Here is a 20,867-nt window from a genome sequence, read left to right as displayed (position 1 = left end):
GTAGTTTTACGTTTTTTACGTTTTTTTGGGCCATAGGCTTAAGAGGGGACTGATGTCACTCCTCTGAGAGCAATTTTAATGCCCATAAAAACGGACACTAGATGGCAGCAGTGCATCATACAACTTAGAAAGTTTTACCACTAATTACTAATGAACGTAAAACGGTAGAAACCATCTCTGTTTTTGTTTGAAATATGGAAGTCTAATCTTTCTTTTGGTGTGTGCCAAGTTTCTATAGCCAAAGAACACAATATCCTGTGCGCCTTGAAAGATCGGTCAAGATCCTCGGAAATGGCTGGTACTGAGGCCTCTGCCGCCCCCTCCAAAAAATGTTTGTATTTTGTTTTTTCATGAGAAAAATAGCACTCGGTAATACTTTATAAAAACATACAGTAATGACATAGTTAAATAGAATGAAAAATATTAAATCTGTTTTTGTCACACTTTTTCCTTCAATTCTGGTGTGCTGGCCATGGCTTCCTGGCGGCAGCATAAGTCCGACACGCAGACTGGAGACTCGGCTCCTCTCTCGGCTTCCCAGTACAGTAGTACTATTAGTCGTTCTTCAGAGGCTGACTAAATGCCTGTGAGTATTATTATATGTTCTGTCTACATGTGTTGCTGCACCATTTGTCTTCAGATATCCGTTGCTTAAAGGGTAACAACACCACCACATAGATGCTAATTGTTAGCCCGCGTGCCTATGGAATTTCACATTGGATGTTAGCATTAAGGTAGGGAAAGCTATGTGGTTGTTTTAAATACACAAGGTGTAATTGTCTTTGTTTTATGTTTCGTTTGACAGTGACCGTCAACGTCCACACACAATGACTCAAACTCAAATTCTTTGCAAATGATCGTCACCCATCCATCTAGTATACATGCTGAGAATTGAGTCGAAATCGGACAAACTCTCGAGGAAAAGTTTGTCTTAGAACAACCACAAGAAAGGGCCCGAATGACCCGAAATGGCCCCCCACAAACCAAAACGGAAGACAGCCTTTGTCTTTTCTTAGATGTTGTTGTTGTTGTTGTACGTCGACTCATGACAGATGTGCCTACTGAATTTCATGGGTGAAACTGTCTTGTGGGGCTTAACTTTAAAGTGGTATTAAATATATTAGTTTTGTGTTTTCCCCTCCGAGCCAACAGCCTTCGCATCCATGCTCCGCACACACGCCATAAAAAAGACTCAAATCCTTCGCAAGTTAGCGTCGACCACCTGTCACCCATTTGTGGTTCCTTTTTGGTAACAACAATCTCTCGGCCAAGTTTGTCTTCGAAGGCCTGCTTCAAACCAAAATGGAAGTCTTCCTGTGTCTTTCCAGGTATGGCTTCTAAGACATTTTTTTATATAGATGATTGACATACCAAATTCCAAGTCGCCAAGGGAAACTAGCTTCGGGGGCGGAAGGATTGTATTGCTGTGCAACACAATCCCCCCCCGTTCACATTTGTGGCGGCTGCTGTTAAGCTCATGTCTGATGCAATGCTGCTGTACTTGCTGATGCTGGTAGCGTACCGGGTCAGCAGATGGATACCCAGGAATCAGAGGCTCAAGTTGTACGTGCTCTTTTGTCCCACCCCAACCTCAATTTGTCTGTTTTTAAATGAGTTTCCTTTGACAGCCAAATTGTCAACGCGGTGTTCACGGCCCTCGTGGTGGTCCCTCAGCTTTACGTCATGGCGAGGTAGCTGAATAATTGAAAGCGTTTTGGCAAATCTTTGATATTGAAATGGTCTGTTTGATTTAAAAGGCCCACATCGGCGAGATACTGCAAGCAGCCCTTACTGAACAGCCTGACTGCCTCCATCGCCCTGTCCCTCTTCGCCTCAGGTAAAACACACTATAGCGGAACCTCTGAAGTTTAAAGACATACATATCAGCAACGGCTATCATTCATGCTCAAAGAGAAGTGAATCACTCGACTAACAGCGAGAATTAAGTAAAACTAGAATCAAAAACCATTTGAGATGGAACAGGAGGGTGTTTGCTGAGCAATACGGTTTTCGGAATTGGCGGAATTAATAGTTCAGCTTCTCCAAGTCACGTTCACAATGCTGCACTTGTTAAAATGTGTACGATATGCAATTCATTGGATTGCTCACAATGACCAAACTCAGATTCTCCTGATCCACCGTCTATAAACGCCTGCTTGAAAGCGCTCCCAAACTGTCTCTGCAGGTTTTTCGGTGGTCTTCACGCTCATCGATCCAGTCCCTCAGGGCTTGTGGGCGTCCTGTCATGTGTTTGGACTGCTGTCGTTCGGGCACGGGGTGTGCTGCGCCATCATGACGCTCGCTGCGGCTGCATGCGTAAGAAACTTAACTCAAACTCGACCCGTGGCGCCTCCATCCATCCATTTTCCACACCGCTTGAGCTCATTAGACTCGTGGGTACGATGGAGCCTATCCCAGATGAATTTGGGTGGGAGAAACAGGGAACACCTAGGACTGGTTGCCAGCCAATCGCAAGACAGACATGCAACCATTAACACTCACATTCACACCTATGGACAATTGAGTCTTCGATGATCATAACATTTCTCTTTGCATGTCTGCAGGCCAAAACCACACCTGAGCTGTACCACATGTCTCTTTTTCTCACGGTGGCATCCATTTTGAGCACAGGTAAAAATCGGTATGATACCTTATCGTTTATACATTTAAGTGGGGTACACACACACCGATAATCGGGCCTAAATTGAACAATTTACCTTTCTCCTGATCAAAGTCAGCAGAGGCCCAACTATCAGCTGTCTCTGACAGATTATCCTGAGCGATTATTCTGTGGTGCGGGGTGTGTTAAAAGTGATTTTTCCTTCTCATTCTGCTCAGAAAACAGTCAGGGGCCACCATTGTTGCAAATGTGGGTGATCAACACCAAGTTTAGACACAAAAAATAGCAATGTTGCCACTGTTTAAGTGAATACACATCGATAATTGGGCCTAAATTGAGCAGGTTAGCTAGCAATGGCCTAATTATCAGATGTCTCTGAAAGATTATCCTGAGGGATTATCCTGCGGTGTTAGGTGTGTCAAGAGTGATTATTATTATTATTATTATTTTTTTTTTTTTGTGTCCTACCTGATCTCAGAAAGTGGTCGCAAGCGACAATCATAAATGCCTGTGAATATTCTCATTCATCCAGGCCATTTCATTGTCAGGGCATTGAGTCTAGTCGTGATCGATTCAATGCTCTGAGAAAGACAATTGTAAATGTTAAAACTTGTTTAATATTTCTGAAGGCAAATCCTTGTGGGTGGTCAACTCTGAGCTAGGCCAACCCCCAATGGACTCATGGTTGTGGCACGGAACGGAACTACAGCCAAATAAGCGGCGTACAGAGCATTTTTCTTTTCTGACGATCAAAGTCAGCAAAGGTCCAATTATCAGATGTCTCCAAAATCCTGAGCAATTATCCTTTTGTATTGGGTGTTTTAAGAAATGTTCCATCCCAGATCTCCATGGAAAACGTTTGGGGCCAAGAATTGTAAATGTTAACCTCGATGTGGCGGTATTATGACGTGTACTTTGTACTGTGTTGGTCTTCTCGAGTACACCACACACGACAGGAACAGTAACCATTTAAATGTGGGAGACCCCACACGTGATGATTTGTTTTCATCATATCTCTCACATAAAAAAAGTAAATCAAATCAGTCACAATGTTAAAAATCTGTACGCGTGTACCCTGCTTAAGCCTTTTGTGTTCTTTTATAACACCCACGTTTTTTAGGTATGCTGGCGGTCAAAGGCGGACTGTGGCTGACAAAAAGGCGGTGACAATGAGCAATGAAACCAGTCCAGCTGTCTCACATGGACATCGGATAGCGCTCATATTAACAATTCATGCGGTTTCCATGCCGCCGGCGAGCCGGTAACTCAAAACCATGGGAATGAAAGAAGAGAAAGTGAGTTAATCCGGTTCACGTTTTCATGCTTTATTTCATACAAAGCAGGTGTTTCCTTTGGCGGATCCTTGACCCTTGTTTCCCCAGAGTAAGTTGTAAAAAATGTAACACATTTAATCCAAATGTAATTACAGGGGACATTAGCCAGCAACTGTATTTTAATATATATATATATATATCACCAAGAAGCAGGAATGTAAAAAATGCTGCAAAATGAGAAAAAGGAGGTTGAAAATTTCAATGTGAAAACCAGGTAGAGGAATTCATTCATGAATATTATGAATGCGTGTGTGATTATGCATCTTCACGTTCCAGCAAATGGATCACAAGAAGGCTCAGTAACACATTCTTTCGACATACTGTAAAGAGGAACTGTAATTACAGGTTCACTTCATTGCAAAAAAAAAAAAAAAAAAAAAGCACCATAAAGATGAAAACAGTTTTTATTTACCCACATGCTAAAATATTATAGTTGGAATCTTTTAAGTGGAAAAACTCGACATTTACCTGAGATCTGATGTTACCACAGTGGATCAAATAAATTATGAAATAAAACTGTACGCACGGTGTTTGATTGAGTCCAGAGATGTGCAGGTTTGTCATTTAACCTCTCCAGCTTCAGAGCAGTCACACGAAGAAGCATATTTGGATCTCAGGGAAGCGACTGAGTCGAGTCCCAATTGCCACTGCATGGTTCAAGTGACACAATTCCCATTTGTTCTGTCAAGTTTCACAACTGGGATGTGTGAGAATGCACCTATTCGCATATTTTTTAAGGCCCTCAGATGCAACCTAAACACAGAGTCGTAACTTGCAATTTGGGTGCATTTTGTTTTCAAAATCAAGTGATCTGGAAAACATTTATTTGTAAGGGTATGAATGGTATACATTTGAAATGATATTTAAGTATCATAGTTTTGTGTGTGTGTGTGTATATATTTCTTTTTTAATAAATCAGCAAAAATTTCAACAATTCCGTTTTCTTTGTCAATATGGGGTGCTGTGTGTACATTCATGAGGAAAAAAAATTAACTTAAATGATTTTGCAATATAACGACTGACATATTTAAGGGGGTCTGAAAACTTTCCGTACCCACTGTGTGTGTGTGTGTGTGTGTATATATATATATATATATATATATATATATATATATATATAGTCTACAGCAAAAATATCACGAACTATGATCCCAAAACGTTACATTTCAATCTTAAACTCATTTTAAAACATCAACCTTATCAAAATGTCTGACAGATTCTTTGATTTTTACGCCATTTTGAGGAATTTAGGGCATAACGGGAACAACACAAAAAACGCTGAATAGCTGAGGACCGGTTCTACAGAAAAAGGTGAATTCTTGAATTTAGAACCGCAAATAGGTGGGGATTTACTCTAAACTATGAATAGTGGAAAATCGAAAAGTTTCTAGTGTGTCCCTAACCTTCATGAATAGCGAGGGGTTCACAATTCTTGAATGGAAGGTTGGCTTAAATAACTTGTATTGACATGAAGGAGTTTATTGTGATCCTAACCCAAAAGTGCGTCGTAGTCTATGTACCAGGCGAGTGTACCATTGGTGGGTTTCACCCCAGTGACCGGCCATTTGTTTGACTCGTCCTTGACACGGCTCAGCTGAGTGACGAGTTCATGTTTGGTCTTGCCCATCACCAGCAGCGCCACCCTGTGGGCTCGGTTGATTGCGCCAAACGTTAGGCTCATGCGCCGGTGCGGCTTGACGGGGCTCTCGGTGAGGACCACCAGGCCGTCGTCGCCGTCGGTCGTTTTGCCGTGTGGGAAGAGGGAGGCTGTGTGTCCGTCGTGGCCGACTCCCAGGAGCACAAAGTGGAACCTGGAGCCGCTGACTAATCTGCCGATGTCTTCTTGATACAGCAGCGCCGCGCCGTCCTCCTCCACACACAGACGCTGCTTGAGCTGCACCGGCATCGGGTGGATGTTATGATAGGGGATGCGCACGTGCTGCAAAACGTGCTCATGGATGTTGTGGAAGTTGGACTCCGGGTCGGCGAGCGGCACGCAGCGCTCGTCCACCATCCAGATGTGAGTGTCGCCCCAGGGGAAGGAGAAGTGGTGCAGGGCCAGCCTGTGGAAGAGCGCGATGGGCGTACCCCCGCCGGAGAGGGCCAGGTGGAAAACACCGCCCTGGAGCACAGCCACCTCTGCCGCCTCCTGGATGTCGGCAGCCAAACGCTCCACCAGCTCCTCAGCCCAGGCGGACACCATGTCGCCGCTGCGGTACTTGCCTTGCATGACTAGTAAATTCCTGGCCGGCGCACCTCCCACCCGGTCCGGGCCGACAAGTACCACGTCGCTTTCGTAGTCGATCTCCTTCCCTTTCAGACGGACGTCCAGCAGGTCACCGTTGTCGGCCCCTCCCGGGTAGACACGGGGAATCGAGCCGGCTAAGCTTTCAAGCAGCGGGGTCCACAGGTCCCAAGATGCAAGGAGATTCTCCGTACTGATAAAACTATTTTTGTGTCCAGCGAAGATATGTGAAATGAGTTCTGCGTAAGCGTCCCGCTGCACCTTTGGAGTTTGGATATAATAGTCTGACAGGGGAGACCCCAGGACATTAACATTCGTGTGATCCATCACTTCCTTCCACTCACCCTCTGTCACCGAAGGCTTAAAGAGATTCTTTGACACGAGAATGGCTGGGTATTGAAGGCTACCGTGGCCGAAGTAGAAGATGATCTGCTTGGGCTTGCAGTGAAAGCCATGCTGAAGACAGAACATGTCGTTCTTGAAGAGAACCCGTGCGTATCCCACTCGTTCGTCCAACATCTTCCCCGAGATCAGAAGGATGGGCACACCGTTGTACTGCGCCGCGTCCATGTGCGCCAACACAGCTGGAACACAAAAAGTCAACTGAGAAAGTCAACAACAAAAAGTCAATTCAGTATTTTTATAGAAAACCTCTGCAATGCTGACCTGCAAATGTCGGCGTGATGCTGACATGGTCTTTGGTTTTGTTGAGCTCCTGCTGAACCTCGGCTCGGTACGCTTGGTACTGACCGACCACCGCCTGATTCTTGCCCAAGGGCAGAAAAGAATTGAAGAGCCGCAACTTGTTTTGGAGAACCTCCTCGCTGTCACTGAGATTGGCAGGAAGCCGCATGGTCAGGAGAGCCATGACCTCCGTCAGGTGGTTCTGGATTATATCTCGGATCACACCGTACTTGTCATAGAAGGGAATACGACCTATGAGGACACGTAGAATAAAAAAAATTTCCCTCCCTCCAGGTACTATGGCTTCCTCCCACATTCCATACATTTAGGCAAACCATTCACACTCAGATTCACACCTACGGGTATGTTATAGTTTTCTATTAATCTAAGAAACATGTTTTGGGGATTTGGGAGGAAGCCGCAGTACCTGAAGAAAACCCACACAAGCATGGGAAGAACATGCAAACTCCACAAAGAGATTGTCCCAAAGGACATTCGAACCCGAACTTCTGACAGTGAAGCCGACGTGCTAACCTCTACTCTACCCTGATAATGGTGCAAATTTGGATTACCTTGTACGTCCAGAGTCTCTTTCAGTACGATCTCTATTCTCTCAATGTGGTGCTTGTTCCAGATGGGATCCAGGAACCTCTTGTTTTCTACTCTAAATGGAAGGATCTTTGAGACCACCTGATGTACGACAAAAGCAGAAAAGGCATCCGATCAAACTCAAAAGAGTCGCGAGTGTGACGTTTATGTGGTTGTCCTCACCTGCTTCCCCAGGTAGTGGTCAATTCTGTACATTTCTTCATCACGCAAGGCCTTCCCGAGGTGAGCAGCGAGCACCTGAGCACTCCTCAGGTCATGTCCGAAAGGTTTCTCCAGAACCACCCGAAGCCACGCCGCCCCGCCGGCAGGCCTGCAGCTGTTATTGATTTTATCTGCGATATCTGCATATGCAAACGCCGGCACAGAGAGGTAGAATAGTCGTCCGGCCTCGGTTAGCCCTTCCTCCTGAACTTGCCGCTCAATGTGCTGGGCCAAATCCCGGTAATCCTCGAGACTCTTGAGTTGCCGATACTGCGCGAGCCGCAAGAACTGCTCCTTGAGCACGGCGCAGCGCCCTTCAGAGATGTCCTTTGGGCACGACACCGCCTTCAGGATACTGAAGAATATCGGCGTGACCTTGTCCGTGTGCGACTGTCCACCGGCGTAGAAGGAGAAAGTGTGCCCGCTGCTGACCTGCTTGGAGTACAGCTGGAAGAAGCCCTGCCAGAGGTACTTCTTTGCCAAGTCCCCTGTGCCCCCGACTACCACCACGGAAACGTGGCCGCGACTTTGCTTCTCTTCGCCATGTCCCCCGCCGGCAAACAGTACGAGCAGAAGCAAGAGCGTCGTCGCATACATGCTGTGGTGTTAAAGCGTCCACAACCTGGATGGAAACAGAAACTTACACATTTTACATCCTACAGGATGACTGGTTGCAACCGAAGGAAATATGAATACGGCCAACTACAGGGATATCCTGGACGAAAACCTTCTCCAGAGTGCTCAGGACCTCAGACTGGGCCGAAGGTTCACCTTCCAACAAGACAATGTCCCGAAGCACACAGCTAAAATAACGAAGGAGTGTCTTCAGAACAACTCCATGACTTTTCTTGAATGGCCCAGCCAGAGCCCTGACTTAAACCAATTGAGTATCTTTGGAGAGACCTGAAAATGGCTGTCCACCAACGTTCACCATCCAACCTGACAGAACTGGAGAGTATCTGCAAGAAGGAATGGTAGACGATCCCCAAATCCAGGTGTAAAAAACTTCTACTAAATACTGAGCAAAGGGTCTGAATACTTATGGCTGTGTGATATTTCAGTTGTTCTTTTTTAATAAATCTGCAAACATTTCAACAATTCCGTTCTTTTTTCTGTCAATATGGGTTGCTGTGTTTACATTAATGACGAAAAAGAATGATGAAATGATTTTAGCAAATAGCTGCAATATAACAAAGGGTGAAAAATGTAAGGGGGTCTGAATACTTTCCGTACCCACTGTATATAACTGCTGTAGGTTTTATTTTTTTCCCCCTTAATTTTAACTGTATATATTTTATTAACCTTGACTTTTAAATAAACAAGTGATTTTCGTTGCTCAAACTGAGGCTGAGGTGGGACCATTGTCATCATTCACACGTACATAATGCACAAACAAACCCTTTGTGTTCTTGAACATTTTCTTTGTCCTAAAACAGTCATTGCCACCACGCCTTAAATACTCGCCTATTTTACGATACATGTCTGAAAAAACAATGTGAAACACTTGTTTAAGATTTTAAAAAAATATTCTGCTAAATTAGATGTGCTTGGAGACAAAAGAAACAATATTTATCCGTTTGATAATCCACAAAATCATTTGACACACTGGCAGTAGGAAAGAAAATCTGTGAATGTTTTTTAGGTGTGACGTCCAACTGTTTGCGACACAGCGGCGCCCACTCAGCGCCAGCGTAATATCACAACTGCAGTTAAAGATAACCCAGCTACAATAGTGCAATGCTCGTCTGGTAATATGTTTTCTTGATGTCACAATTTTTTTTTTCTTTCGATGACGATGTTGATAGTGGCAGCATGGTGGCCTATAGCATTTACGCATACCTTACAATTCTGTGGTTCGGGCTCCACGATTTCTTATGTGGGGTTCGCGTGTTCATCCCATTTTCTCCGGGTACTCTAGCTTCCTCCCACATACCAAAAACATGCATCTTAGGTTAACTGAAGACTCTAAAGTGCCCATTGGTGCGAATGTGGTCCACCAGCGAGGTTTATCCCGCTGCCCCCACACCAAGTCTTGGCTTTCTTTGGGCTTCCTTCCTCGGAGGACGTTTTCGTGATCCTATCCCTGCTCTATTATGTAAAGTGCCTTGAGCTAACCTCCGATGTAATTTGGCGCCATATAAATAAAATTGACTTTACAGCAAAAAAATGTACCCGACAAGGTGACTTGCTCTGAGCATATACTACATTGAAAAGTATCATTTAAAAGCCTGAAGAGGGCTATACTTAGACTATGCCCCTACTAGCTTGACAGATTCTGCTCAGACAAAGCATTTGATGACAATATCCATTTTCTGAGCCGCTCATCCTCACAAGGGTCGCGGGAGTGCTGGAGCCTATCCCAGCTATCATCGGGCAGAAGGCGGGGTACACCCTGAACTGGTTGCCAGCCAATCGCAGGGCACATAGAAACAAACAACCATTCGCACTCACATTCACACCTACGTGCAATTTAGAGTCTTCAATCAACCTACCGTGCATGTTTTTGGAAGGAAACCGGAGTGCCCGGGGAAAACCCATGCAGGCACGGGGGGAACATGCAAACTCCACACAGGCGGGGCCGGGGATTGAAACCCGGTCCTCAGAACTGTGAGGCAGACGCTCTAACCAGTCGGCTACCATGATGACAATAATGAATGTAAACCCAAATTCAACAAGTATATTAAAAATAAATTAAAAAAAAAAAAAAAAACTGAAGGAGAACCTACCAAAAATTCTGAAGTGGTGGTAGAAAGCAGTCTTAAATGTTCCACAGCAATTTGTAAAAGTCAAATTGTTGTGTTGCGTTGTGCTGTCATGAGTGGAGTGATCAGAGTACATCAGCCAGTGGGATTTGTACTGGTGGAGACTTCGTACTTTGCTCAGGGGCTCTGAGCTTCTCTTGCTACAATAGTGCCGCTGTCAATAGCTGGCTGGAAAAAAATCAACAACCCTGCTGATTTCCTAGAAAATGAAGTATTGTGCAAAATGGGGAAGGACAACATTACTCTAAAAGTGTGTGTGTGTCTACTTACATTAAAAAAAAATCTCTGTTAACAGCATTTACTTCTAGTGAACCACACTGACAAAATCAAATTAATCAGATTAAAGATGAAAAGCAGCAATGAATGCGCCCTCACAATCATGTTAACAGCATTTACCGTATTTCACGACCATACGGCGCACCGTATTCAAAGGCGCAGTCTCAGTTACGGGGTCTATTTCTGTATTTCACACATACATAAGGCGCACCATATTATTGGGCAGGCATGGTAAAACATACGCTAGCTTAAAACATACGGTAGCATGCATGCACGCTAAAACAATGTTTTTAAAAAGGCAGCGGGAGCAAAACTGAGTTCGGTTGTACTTTATTGAAGTATTTAACAATGTAGTCACGTTCATTTTTGTTATCAATCCTCATCCACAAATCCATCAAACTCCTCATCTTCTGTTTCCGAAATTAACAGCTGGGCAAGTTCTCCAACAAACACGCCGGGTTCCCTCTCGTCATTGTCAGAGTCAGTCTCGTCGCCGGGGGGCTGTTCAGCAATGATGCCGGCTTTCGCGAAAGCTCGGACAACAGTCAAAGCAGATATCTTAGTCCAGGCATCCACAATCCATTCACATATGGTGGCGTAACTCGCCCGCCGTTGCCTCCCAGTCTTAGTTGCACTTGGTTTTTCACAGCGGCTGTGAGATGGGCGCGCATGGAGTCACAGATCAACAGGGACGGACGGTGACGCGTGGGAAAAAAACATCCGGTCTCTTTACGTACACCTCACTCAGCCACTCTCTCATTTTCTCCCCGTCCATCCAGCCCTTTTGATTGGCCTAAACAATGACTTTGGCTGGAAACTTTACTTTAGGCTGCGTCTTCCTCTTAAAAATCACCATAGGTGGCAGTTTCTGTCCATTACCATGGCAACCAAGCACAACAGTAAAAGCCGACTTCTCCTGTCCCTTTGTGCGTATCGCTACCGTGGTGGTCCCCTTCTTCTCTTCAGTGTGGTTCACCGGGATGGCGAAAGGGAGCGAAAGCGAGCGGCACCTCGTCCATGTTGGTGATGTGGTTGGGCTGGATGTATTTGTCGGCAATCTTTTTACTGCAGAAGGAGCGGAAGATGGCCATCTTTTCCTTGTAATCCGCCGGAAGTTGCTGCCCCCCTCCTTCATGCGCACCCTTTACGTCCGCATGCTGAAATGCTCCCAGTCAGTCAAGCGGAGCGCTCATCACACAACATTTATAGATTTTGGAACTCGGTGCACACATAAGGCGCCACGTCCGTTTTGGAGAACATTTAAGACTTTTAAGTGCGCCTTATGGTCGTGAAAATACGCTACTTTAGTGCATCACATTGACAAATTCAAATTCATCAGATTAAAGATGAAAAGCAGCAATGAATGCGCCCTCACACTCCTTTTTTTTTTCTCCACAGTGAATCCTTGAAATAATCATCAAATGTTGACGCCAGATGTATCCAAAAAAGCTTGGCAATTTAGCGTTGCCCATTTATTTCGGTTAGAGTCTAGGACATCTTCCAATTGGGGCCCATTTGGGCAAATTCCCAAGTATGTCAAAGTACGAACCCTGGAATTTGTCCAAAATGGCTGCTTCAGCCAAAATGGCCGACTTCCTGTCCAATTTTGGGTATGTCCCGTTATGACAGACGTCCGCATAATTTCCTGTCAACTGGTGAAGTTTGTGTCATGAGCTTGTTTTCTAGCTTTCCACGTGGCGTTTCCGAGTGATTTTCTGCGGGGTCTAGTTTGGGAACACTGAAATACATTTTGGCCAGTGTGCATGTAGTACACAAATATTAGAAGTGGAAGAGCAAATGCATTGTTGACTCAACAAACAACGCTACACCTTTGGCAGCGCAGACGGCAAGCTGGAGCTCGTATTTTATTGGACACAATAAAAAGGACATTATGTGACTCAGTTTGTAACATCTGCAGTTGACGGTGATAAAAACAAATAGCAAAAGCCATCTTGACAGCCACTTATTTGAAGCTCTGATTCACTAGTGATGTTGAAAGGGGAGCTGTCCAAATACTTGATGGCAGCGACTGCAGTTGTGCCTTGACTTAAGAGTTTAATTAGTGCTGTGAGCACACTCATAACTCAAAACACCCATCTCTCTTCTCTCTATCTGAAATAATCTTTCCCCATTGAAAGTAATTGAAATGCCATTCCATCCCTTGTGCTCCTTCTTTTGCCTGCGGCTTGGTAACCGAGGGGGTGGGGGGGGGGGGGGGGGGCATTATAATACAGTCATACAGACACAAGCGAAGAAGACTTTCACAACTAAATGACTCAGTAAGATGCAGTAATATTAGTCTTGTTTTGCAGAGGATAAAAAAATGTGCCAGTGAATATTGTCTGCAGGTTTTTTTTTTTTTGCACCGTTGCTTGAAGCTTGATAAAACCACTACACAGATCCCAATCGTTAGCCCCGCTATGGCATTTTACATTGTGCGTTGGCATTACCCTGGTATCGTGGTTGTTTTGAATACAAAACATGAAATTGTCTTTGGTTTACGTTTAGTTTGACAGTAAACCTCAGAGTGGCTTCCACATTTCTTGACCGATTCAAACCATTCCAACTTCATGTCTCACATTCGACATTTCAACAATATCTACAGCATTTTTGTTGATTGGCACCTCAGCCTTTAAATGCAATTCGGACAGAAATTGCATTCCCGAGTTATGACTTTCCTCCCGTGTTAGGTTAGTGAGAGACTACGAAGCTTAGTCAAACACCGAGGTCTCTGTACTGCCTTATAAACACTGTGTTGCTTGTACCTATGATTTCCGCTCATTTTCCCCAATAAGTTAATTTGCATGCATAAATCGGCAAATTGGCATACGTTTTTCAAAAGACAGTGCACTCATTCAGGATTTTACAGGATTTCTATCTCCTATGGACACGTGATGCCGGAATCAATGGCAAAGCCAGCCATTCCGGCGTAAAAATCGGTCCACCACGCTGCATTATTAACACTTGTCTAGCCCTCACACTTGTCATGTGAAGGGAGACTTTGCCAATATAGTACAACTAATAGATTCGACGTGTCAATATGATGGGACTAGAAATACATTGACAAATACATCGCAGCAATTTTTAACGATCTTTAACGATTTTGTGAGAGACCCCACCCATGAAGAGGAAGGAAAATATCAGCATGTGTGTGCTTACCGTGCTTATAGTGTGTGGTGCACTCGAGATGATTAGCACAGCATGTGTCGACTACAAAAATAAGGATTTTCGATCATAAATATTGAACGGGCTTAACATTTACTCTTATGAGCATATCGGGGAGGAAAAAAATACTTAAATCACAATCCTTACATTATCGGTATGTGTGTACCCTACTGAAGACTTCCACAGTTTTAACATCTTGAAGCGAGAGTTGCAAATAAAATTGCTCATGACAAGAAACAAATTTCAAGTATCTCTGCAATCAAAAGTCCAAAGTAAATCACTGCCATATGCACAACGAGCACTTGTGGAATGATAAATGAGGCGTTTCGTGACCTCAAAATGCAAATCCAAAATAAGTCTGTATTGGCGGTTGTACACCAAGTACATGGTAGTTCCTGTTTGTTGCTAGTATCTGTACACCGGGTGCGTTTTCAGAATATAACATTTAAAGGCTTTATCACATGGCGCATGATTAGTGACGTATATCACTGACATTTGTGACTAACTTAGGGGTTATAAATCGGCTTTATTTCTATCCATTCACAGTATTTTACTGCATATCATTTGTTTGGCTAATTCTAATTACATTTACGGGCCACTTGAGATCCAATACAAGAGAAATTCTACCTTCTATATCAATAATATTGATACCAATGTTGCTGATAATGATCAATACCAGTGTAATTGGATGAATACTTTTAAGTTTCTCTCCTGTTTCATCAAATATAGACAAATATTTCTTTGAACTCAAGGCTTTTGTTATTACTAGATTTATTATATTTTTAACAACTGTTGATTTTTTTTTTTTTTCGAAGCCAGAAAAAAACTGCACTAGGTCACAATATTGTATAATAATACATTTTCCCAAATATGACCTGATCTGCTTCTCTTCTCATCCTGCAGTGAACGTGATGGTGCAAATTTCATGCCCCTATTTATTTCCTTCAACCTATATTGCGGCTTTTGTGAACGACTTAATGTCACCACACGACGTATCTACAGTTAGTAAGATAAAGTGGCGTACTGTACAGAAGCTGTACACCTGACATATACAGTCATGGCACAAAACATTTAAAAAGTTGGACATTATCAAGTCCACCTGCTGGCTGTCAAACACCACTTCCGCGTTGACGTAATTGCGTTCACAGTCGCGTAACGTGGATTTTGAGGGGAGGGGGGGTGCGGTGGGTCAGACAGGCCAAATACCCTACGGCAAACTTACAGTTGTACACATAGTTTACTAATAAAAGAGTGAAACGAAATTTAGACGTACCAAAGTGTCATTTCGTGTCAACGGTTGTGAACGTGAGCCGTACACTTCCTGCTCTGGTCACGTGACGTTATACCGCTTATGTTGCTAGCATGCCGCCCCCCCCCCAAAAATATTTTTTTATGATTATTTTTTAAAGATAGCCAACATAATAAAAAAAATTACACCATATACACACGTTCACTTGATATTCTAACAATTATTATTATGATATTTGTGAAAATAATTCCTATATTCACGTCTTCAGTTGACACATTCCTACGGAGCACCGGAGGGGGAAAAATATGAGCAATAAAATACAAAATTGTGGCCAGGACGTATGTATAAAGCGCGCACACAATAAAAAATAATAATATTCTTTGTCATTCCTGGATATTTTTAGCATTCCTGGCTAAGCAAATGGAGTGCACCTCCTCTATTGTTTCTCTAGACGTCTAAGTTGTACATGGGAATGATATTAAAGCCACAAACTAGTATTTCATGCGCACCTTATACCATTTTCGTGTTCACAAATTAGTATATATTCGCGTATTTTTTTAATTTGTGGCCACAAATTGTACTGATGCTTCAGGTGTATGTGCCTTGGCCACTAGGGGGCACTATAATACATACAGCCATACTACTCGCAGACTCAATGATGAGACAGAAAAAGACTGTCACAAATAAGTCGCAATATTGTTAAGCGTGTTTTTAGCAGAAGATAAAGAATATATATACCTGTGCGGATCGTTATGTGCTCTGTCTGCATGTGTTGCTACTGCTTGTGTTCTAACATGAGTTTTTCTAAAGGTTGATAATTATGACATCACTCCTTGTTTGTTAGCCAGTCTGACGTTTTTCATTATGTATTAGCATTAAGCTAGCAGATTTTCGTAGACAAAGTTAATGTGGTTTGTTTGAATTAAAAAAAAAAAAAAAAAAAAGGTGTAATTCTCTTTGTTTTCTGTTTGGTTTTACAGTAAACTTCAATTGGGAGTGGCAATGAACAGCTTGCACACCACCACCACTGTATTGTGGACACAATACAATATTTCGAATAAAATCATAGTTTAAGGCTGTTGAAAGAACACTTAAAATGATGTACATTGGTTATAAACAGCTAGTAAATGAATTGGCAATACCGTCACTTGGGGGCAGCTGAACACTGAGAGATGTGTCTATACAAAGACAACTGTCTACTTTTAGACAGTAAAAACCCCTTTTATGGCACTATAAATCAAATGTCAGCACTGAAAAAAATGAATGTGGAATAGACAATTTGGATTATTCATTTTGCCTAAGTGTAGGTAATTGGTTCCACACATTGTTCAGCTGTGTGGCGTCATCAGCCTCCCAAATGCAGGCCCAGCGCAAACAAAACAGGTGGGCCTTTTGGCCAAATAATGATCCGATTGTTGTTGACCGCACCGCAGACTGCACGGTCCTTTTCCTTTGCTGACCAGTTGTCAACGGATCAACATCCATTTTACTGAGCAGCTCCCATTCCAAAGTCATGTCTGTCAAGCAGCTTCAAGCTTTACATCTCATTACATGCATCACCATTTTGACTTTTACGCCTGCTTCTTTTTCAATTCCAAGAAGAAATATTTTATACAGGGACAGCTGGATCTTGTTGTTGTTTCTTACAATTTACAACATATTTTCCAACATATTTTTAGGATGGACTGAACAGCTAACAAAAAATACATTGTAAAAAAACAACAACTGTATTCTTAAAAAAAAATTCTAAATATATATTTTAAATGATAAAAAAAAATAAGAAAATTATATTAGATTACAAAGAAATATTTTTTAAATCTTAAAGAGTTAATAAACGAATCTAAAGAAATCTCTGAAAAAGAATTCAATGAAATTAAATTTAAAAAAAGAATCTACACAATTAAATAACATTTACATAAAATCAAGTTATCACAAAAGTATAAAAGAAAAAATAAATTAAATAATTGTAGCCACTTTTAAAAATAGCAATAAAAAAGAACACTAAAGAAATATTTGTTTTTAAGTTGAAAAAAAAGACATAAATAAACAAATCAGACTAAATATTTCTAAAAGGTTACAAAATAAAACATTCCACAAATGTGAAAAATGGAATCTAAAAAATAAAATAAATACATTTTCCAATAGTGGAATGGTCATGGACTTTTTTTTTCAGGACAAATTAAATGTTCTTTAACTCTTTTGTGGATGAAAAAATGAGGATCCTTTATTACATTATATCATCATCATTCAATTGTATTGAAAAAATTATTGTATTTCTCCATCAATTGACTGGGCAAAATCACTTGGTTCCACCACCACCATGTCTCCCCCATTTTAAAGTTACTTACAATTTGACAATTCCGCATGAGGATGATCAGAAATTGTGATCAAAGCCTACACACACAAAAAAAGGGACATTCTCTCTCCCAGCTACTGTTGACAAAATTGAATTTGGACTGTTTGTTGTAGTTCGACCCTGAAATTTCACAGCAAAGCGTCTGCAAACGAGCTGATAAACAGCTGTAATGCCACTGCAGAGGCCTCCCAGGTTGGCCGGCCACTGTGAAAAGTCAACAGTAAACAGGATGATGCGTCCTGTGTGAGTGTGTGTGCAGGAATTGGTCATTAAAGCAAGCAGAAGCCCACGCCGAGTGTGCTCGGCCAGCTGTCACTCCGATGACTTCAGATTTAAGAGACCCACAGTGCGCAATCTGGAGGGCCATGGTTGGTTGGTATGTGTGGGTGTGGCTGCGTGCATGGGTGTCTAAAAAAAAATCAAACAAATCTAAAGAAATATTTTTAAAAAACTCAAAAGATAAATGAAGGCTATTCTAGGTATCTTGAAAAGCATTTTTGATAAACAAAGAAACAGAAAATTCTCCCCAAAATAAAGAAAAATAAAACCAATCCCCGCAAAATATTTCAACACCAAATATTACAAGAATTCTGTCATATTATAAATATAAACAAAAGAAATCATAATCTTTAAAAAAAAATCTAAGCTATTAAACAAATAAAAGCATCTTTAAAATAAATCTGAATAAATATTTGCCCTTAATAAAAAAAATTCAAGAAATGATTACAGAACTAAACTAAGCACATCTTTAAATTCAACAAATAAATAATAGAAATAATATTATTTAAAAATCCAACAAAATAATACATAAAATACAAATCTTGAGAAAGCTTTTCGCCCATGAAATCCCTAAAATAAAATAATACCAAACATCGTAAGAAATCTTTCTTAATCCCCAATGTTAAATTCAATTTAAATAAATCTAAATAAATATTTCAGAAACAAATAAAAACAAAAAATCAAAAGTTCCAAAAATAAATCAACGCTATTAAATAAAAAAAAAACAGCATTAAAAAAAATCTGAATAAAACTTTCCCCTGAATAGAAGATTTATTACACAAATAAAATAAAGTAAGCCCCCAAATTAATCTAATTTAGAAAAAAAAATCAAAGCACATCTTTAAGTTAAACAAATAATATTAATAATATTATTTAAAAATAATAAAAAATACACAAAATAAAAATCTTGGGAAAGCTTTTTCCCCCATACAATCTCTAAAATAAAATACCAAACATTGCAAGAAATCTTTCTAAATCCCCAATGTTACATTCAGAAAAAAAGCATATTAAAAAGATCTTTCAGAAACAAATAAAAAAAATATATATCTAAACTTCAGAAAATAAATTACATGAAAAATTCCAGCAAATAAAATAAATATGAACTAATTTCAAATAAAAATAAATATTTTCTAAAAACAAAAAATCCCCCCAAAATAATAAGAAACATCTAAAAACAAATTAAAACATAAAAAAGCCCCCAAATATAAAAAAAAAAAATCTGAAGACATCTTTTGAAAATAAAATACAAATAAATGAGATATAAAAAATGGAATCTTTGGGGAAAACAATGATGCGTGCGCGTGTGTGCAGAAGTTGGCCACTAAAGCGAGCATAAACCCATACGGAGCGTGCTTGCCCAGCTGTCCCTCTATAACTTCAGGCTTAAGAGACCCACAGGGCGCAAGCTGTAGGACCACTGTTTGGATGGTATGCGTGGGTGTGGGCGTGCGTGTGCGCGTGTGCGTGTGTGTGTGTTGTTCCCCCACACCGCCAAGACATTCTACTCAGCCCCCCTTGGCTTCCTTCCTCCCCTTTGTTACGGTTTGCGAGGCAGACTTCGTCAAGCTGAGCACACAAGCGAACGCATATGAATGTGTGTCGTCATCTTTATTAGGCCCCTCAGCCAACTTCCATTACATTTAACACAGCTCCACACGTGAGGAGATTTTACTTTTAGTTAGTTGGGCCCCTCTTCCCGCCCCCGTTTCGACCTGCCAGACGAGGGGGATTAGAGGGACCCCAGCATGTAAGGAATCTGAATACACAACCTGTTACTTTTATGAATGCAGAACGTAAGGCAGGGCAATTAACAGAGTTTATGACTCAGACAATTCCAGCCATTGTTACAGTATGTAACACTGTTGAGGACACTCCTTCTTCGGTCAAAAAAGACAAATCAGACAAAAAGCTGGCTGAGCTTTGACGTAGCATGATTTTCAGTGAATTGAGAGGCGCATTTTTTTTCAGGAAAACAAATACGATTTGAGAATAACCCAGTTTAGGTTTGCGTGATACAATATATCGCTCGGCCGATTTTTTTGTCTTGAGTTGCAAGCAAAAACGTGAGTTTTGAGTGCTAGCGATTGTGGCAAGCGAACTTCACACGTAAGCAGCTGCTTGTCCGAGAGGCCGAGCTGTTCATTGCCACTCCCAGTTGAAGTTTCCTCTAAAACTAAACATAAGACAAAGAGACTAATTAACAAAACCACATCAACTTTCAAATGAACTTTATCTTATACAAGTTGCTACCTCAATGCTAACAGTGGATACAAAATACTATCGACGGGCTAATGAAAGTAGCATCGATGTTGTGAGAATTATTAGCCCTTTAAACAACTTATACTTGAACGCAAGCGATTTTTTGGGAACCTATCCCTTATTTGCTTTTTGGGGGGCAGCCAAAGGATAATGATAATGATAATGATCATCATCATCATGCTGTATCATCACCATCTTGTTATGCCACACCTGTGAGGGTGATGGATTATCTCCGCAAGGGAGAAGTGTTCACTGACACAGATTTGTGAACAAAGTTGAGAAAAACAGCCCCTGTGTGTACTCACATCTTTAAGTTCAGCTCATGAAAAATGGGAGCAAAAACAAGTGTTGCGTTCATATTTTTGTTCAGCGAACTTTATCAGTAAAGATGAGAGCTGAGCTGCGCTGAGTGCCAATCTAGTTTGTAAGTCGTTTTACATTACAAAGAATAGATGGCGCTGACTTCCTGTTGGCTCGTTTCTTTAAAGAGCTTCCCCTCTACCTGAAGTGTTCATTATCGCGCAGCTGCTCTCGGATCAGCGAGGTCAGCGTCATGCGCGGCGCGATGAGCGACGAGGCCAGAAGCCACTAATAGACTTAAGGCAGCTACGTATGAGTAATGCCTGTGTTCTCCCGCCGCATTCTCACGTTTCCCCTCTTCACAAGAACGACACTTGTCAGAGCACGCTCTCGCTTTTGTCTCGTAACGCTACGGTGCACACGGAGTGGACGTGATACGGCCAACACGCACCCGGTATTCCATTTGGACGGGTGGGGGGGAGGGGGGGGGGATGTTCCTGTGAGGGTTGTATGGAGTTTTTTAACAGC

General features: G+C 41.8%; 2 protein-coding genes across 6 annotated transcripts; one reads left to right on the top strand and one right to left on the bottom strand.

Moving 5' to 3' along the window:
* The first annotated feature begins 605 nt into the window (after positions 1–605).
* Positions 606–3,916, top strand: LOC133483003 (uncharacterized). 4 transcript variants are annotated; one of them, XM_061783435.1, is made up of 6 exons: positions 606–1,328; positions 1,629–1,691; positions 1,758–1,837; positions 2,186–2,316; positions 2,565–2,641; positions 3,741–3,916. In XM_061783435.1, the coding sequence occupies exons 1-6, from the start codon at positions 1,303–1,305 to the stop codon at positions 3,883–3,885; spliced, it is 522 nt and encodes a 173-aa protein (XP_061639419.1). In that variant the 5' UTR covers positions 606–1,302; the 3' UTR covers positions 3,886–3,916. The 4 variants fall into 4 exon arrangements, with proteins under 4 accessions (XP_061639419.1, XP_061639422.1, XP_061639418.1 ...); XM_061783434.1 differs by lacking the exon at positions 606–1,328 and adding an exon at positions 1,379–1,563; XM_061783437.1 differs by lacking the exon at positions 606–1,328 and adding an exon at positions 1,386–1,563 and having other exon boundaries at positions 2,565–2,631.
* A 424-nt stretch (positions 3,917–4,340) lies between these two features.
* Positions 4,341–15,257, bottom strand: h6pd (hexose-6-phosphate dehydrogenase (glucose 1-dehydrogenase)). Of its 2 annotated transcripts, none has more exons than XM_061783430.1 (5): positions 15,170–15,257; positions 7,655–8,315; positions 7,456–7,573; positions 6,866–7,135; positions 4,341–6,783 (listed from the first exon to the last, which is right to left on the bottom strand). In XM_061783430.1, the coding sequence occupies exons 2-5, from the start codon at positions 8,288–8,290 to the stop codon at positions 5,444–5,446; spliced, it is 2,364 nt and encodes a 787-aa protein (XP_061639414.1). In that variant the 5' UTR covers positions 8,291–8,315; positions 15,170–15,257; the 3' UTR covers positions 4,341–5,443. The 2 variants fall into 2 exon arrangements, with proteins under 2 accessions (XP_061639414.1, XP_061639413.1); XM_061783429.1 differs by lacking the exon at positions 15,170–15,257 and adding an exon at positions 10,420–10,594.
* Positions 15,258–20,867: the final 5,610 nt, after the last annotated feature.

The sequence above is a fragment of the Phyllopteryx taeniolatus genome, chromosome 9 (assembly GCF_024500385.1).
Source record: "Phyllopteryx taeniolatus isolate TA_2022b chromosome 9, UOR_Ptae_1.2, whole genome shotgun sequence".
NCBI lineage: Eukaryota > Metazoa > Chordata > Actinopteri > Syngnathiformes > Syngnathidae > Phyllopteryx > Phyllopteryx taeniolatus.
The sequence above is the reverse complement of the archived record's forward strand: the minus strand, read 5'-3'. Positions and strand labels throughout refer to the sequence as shown.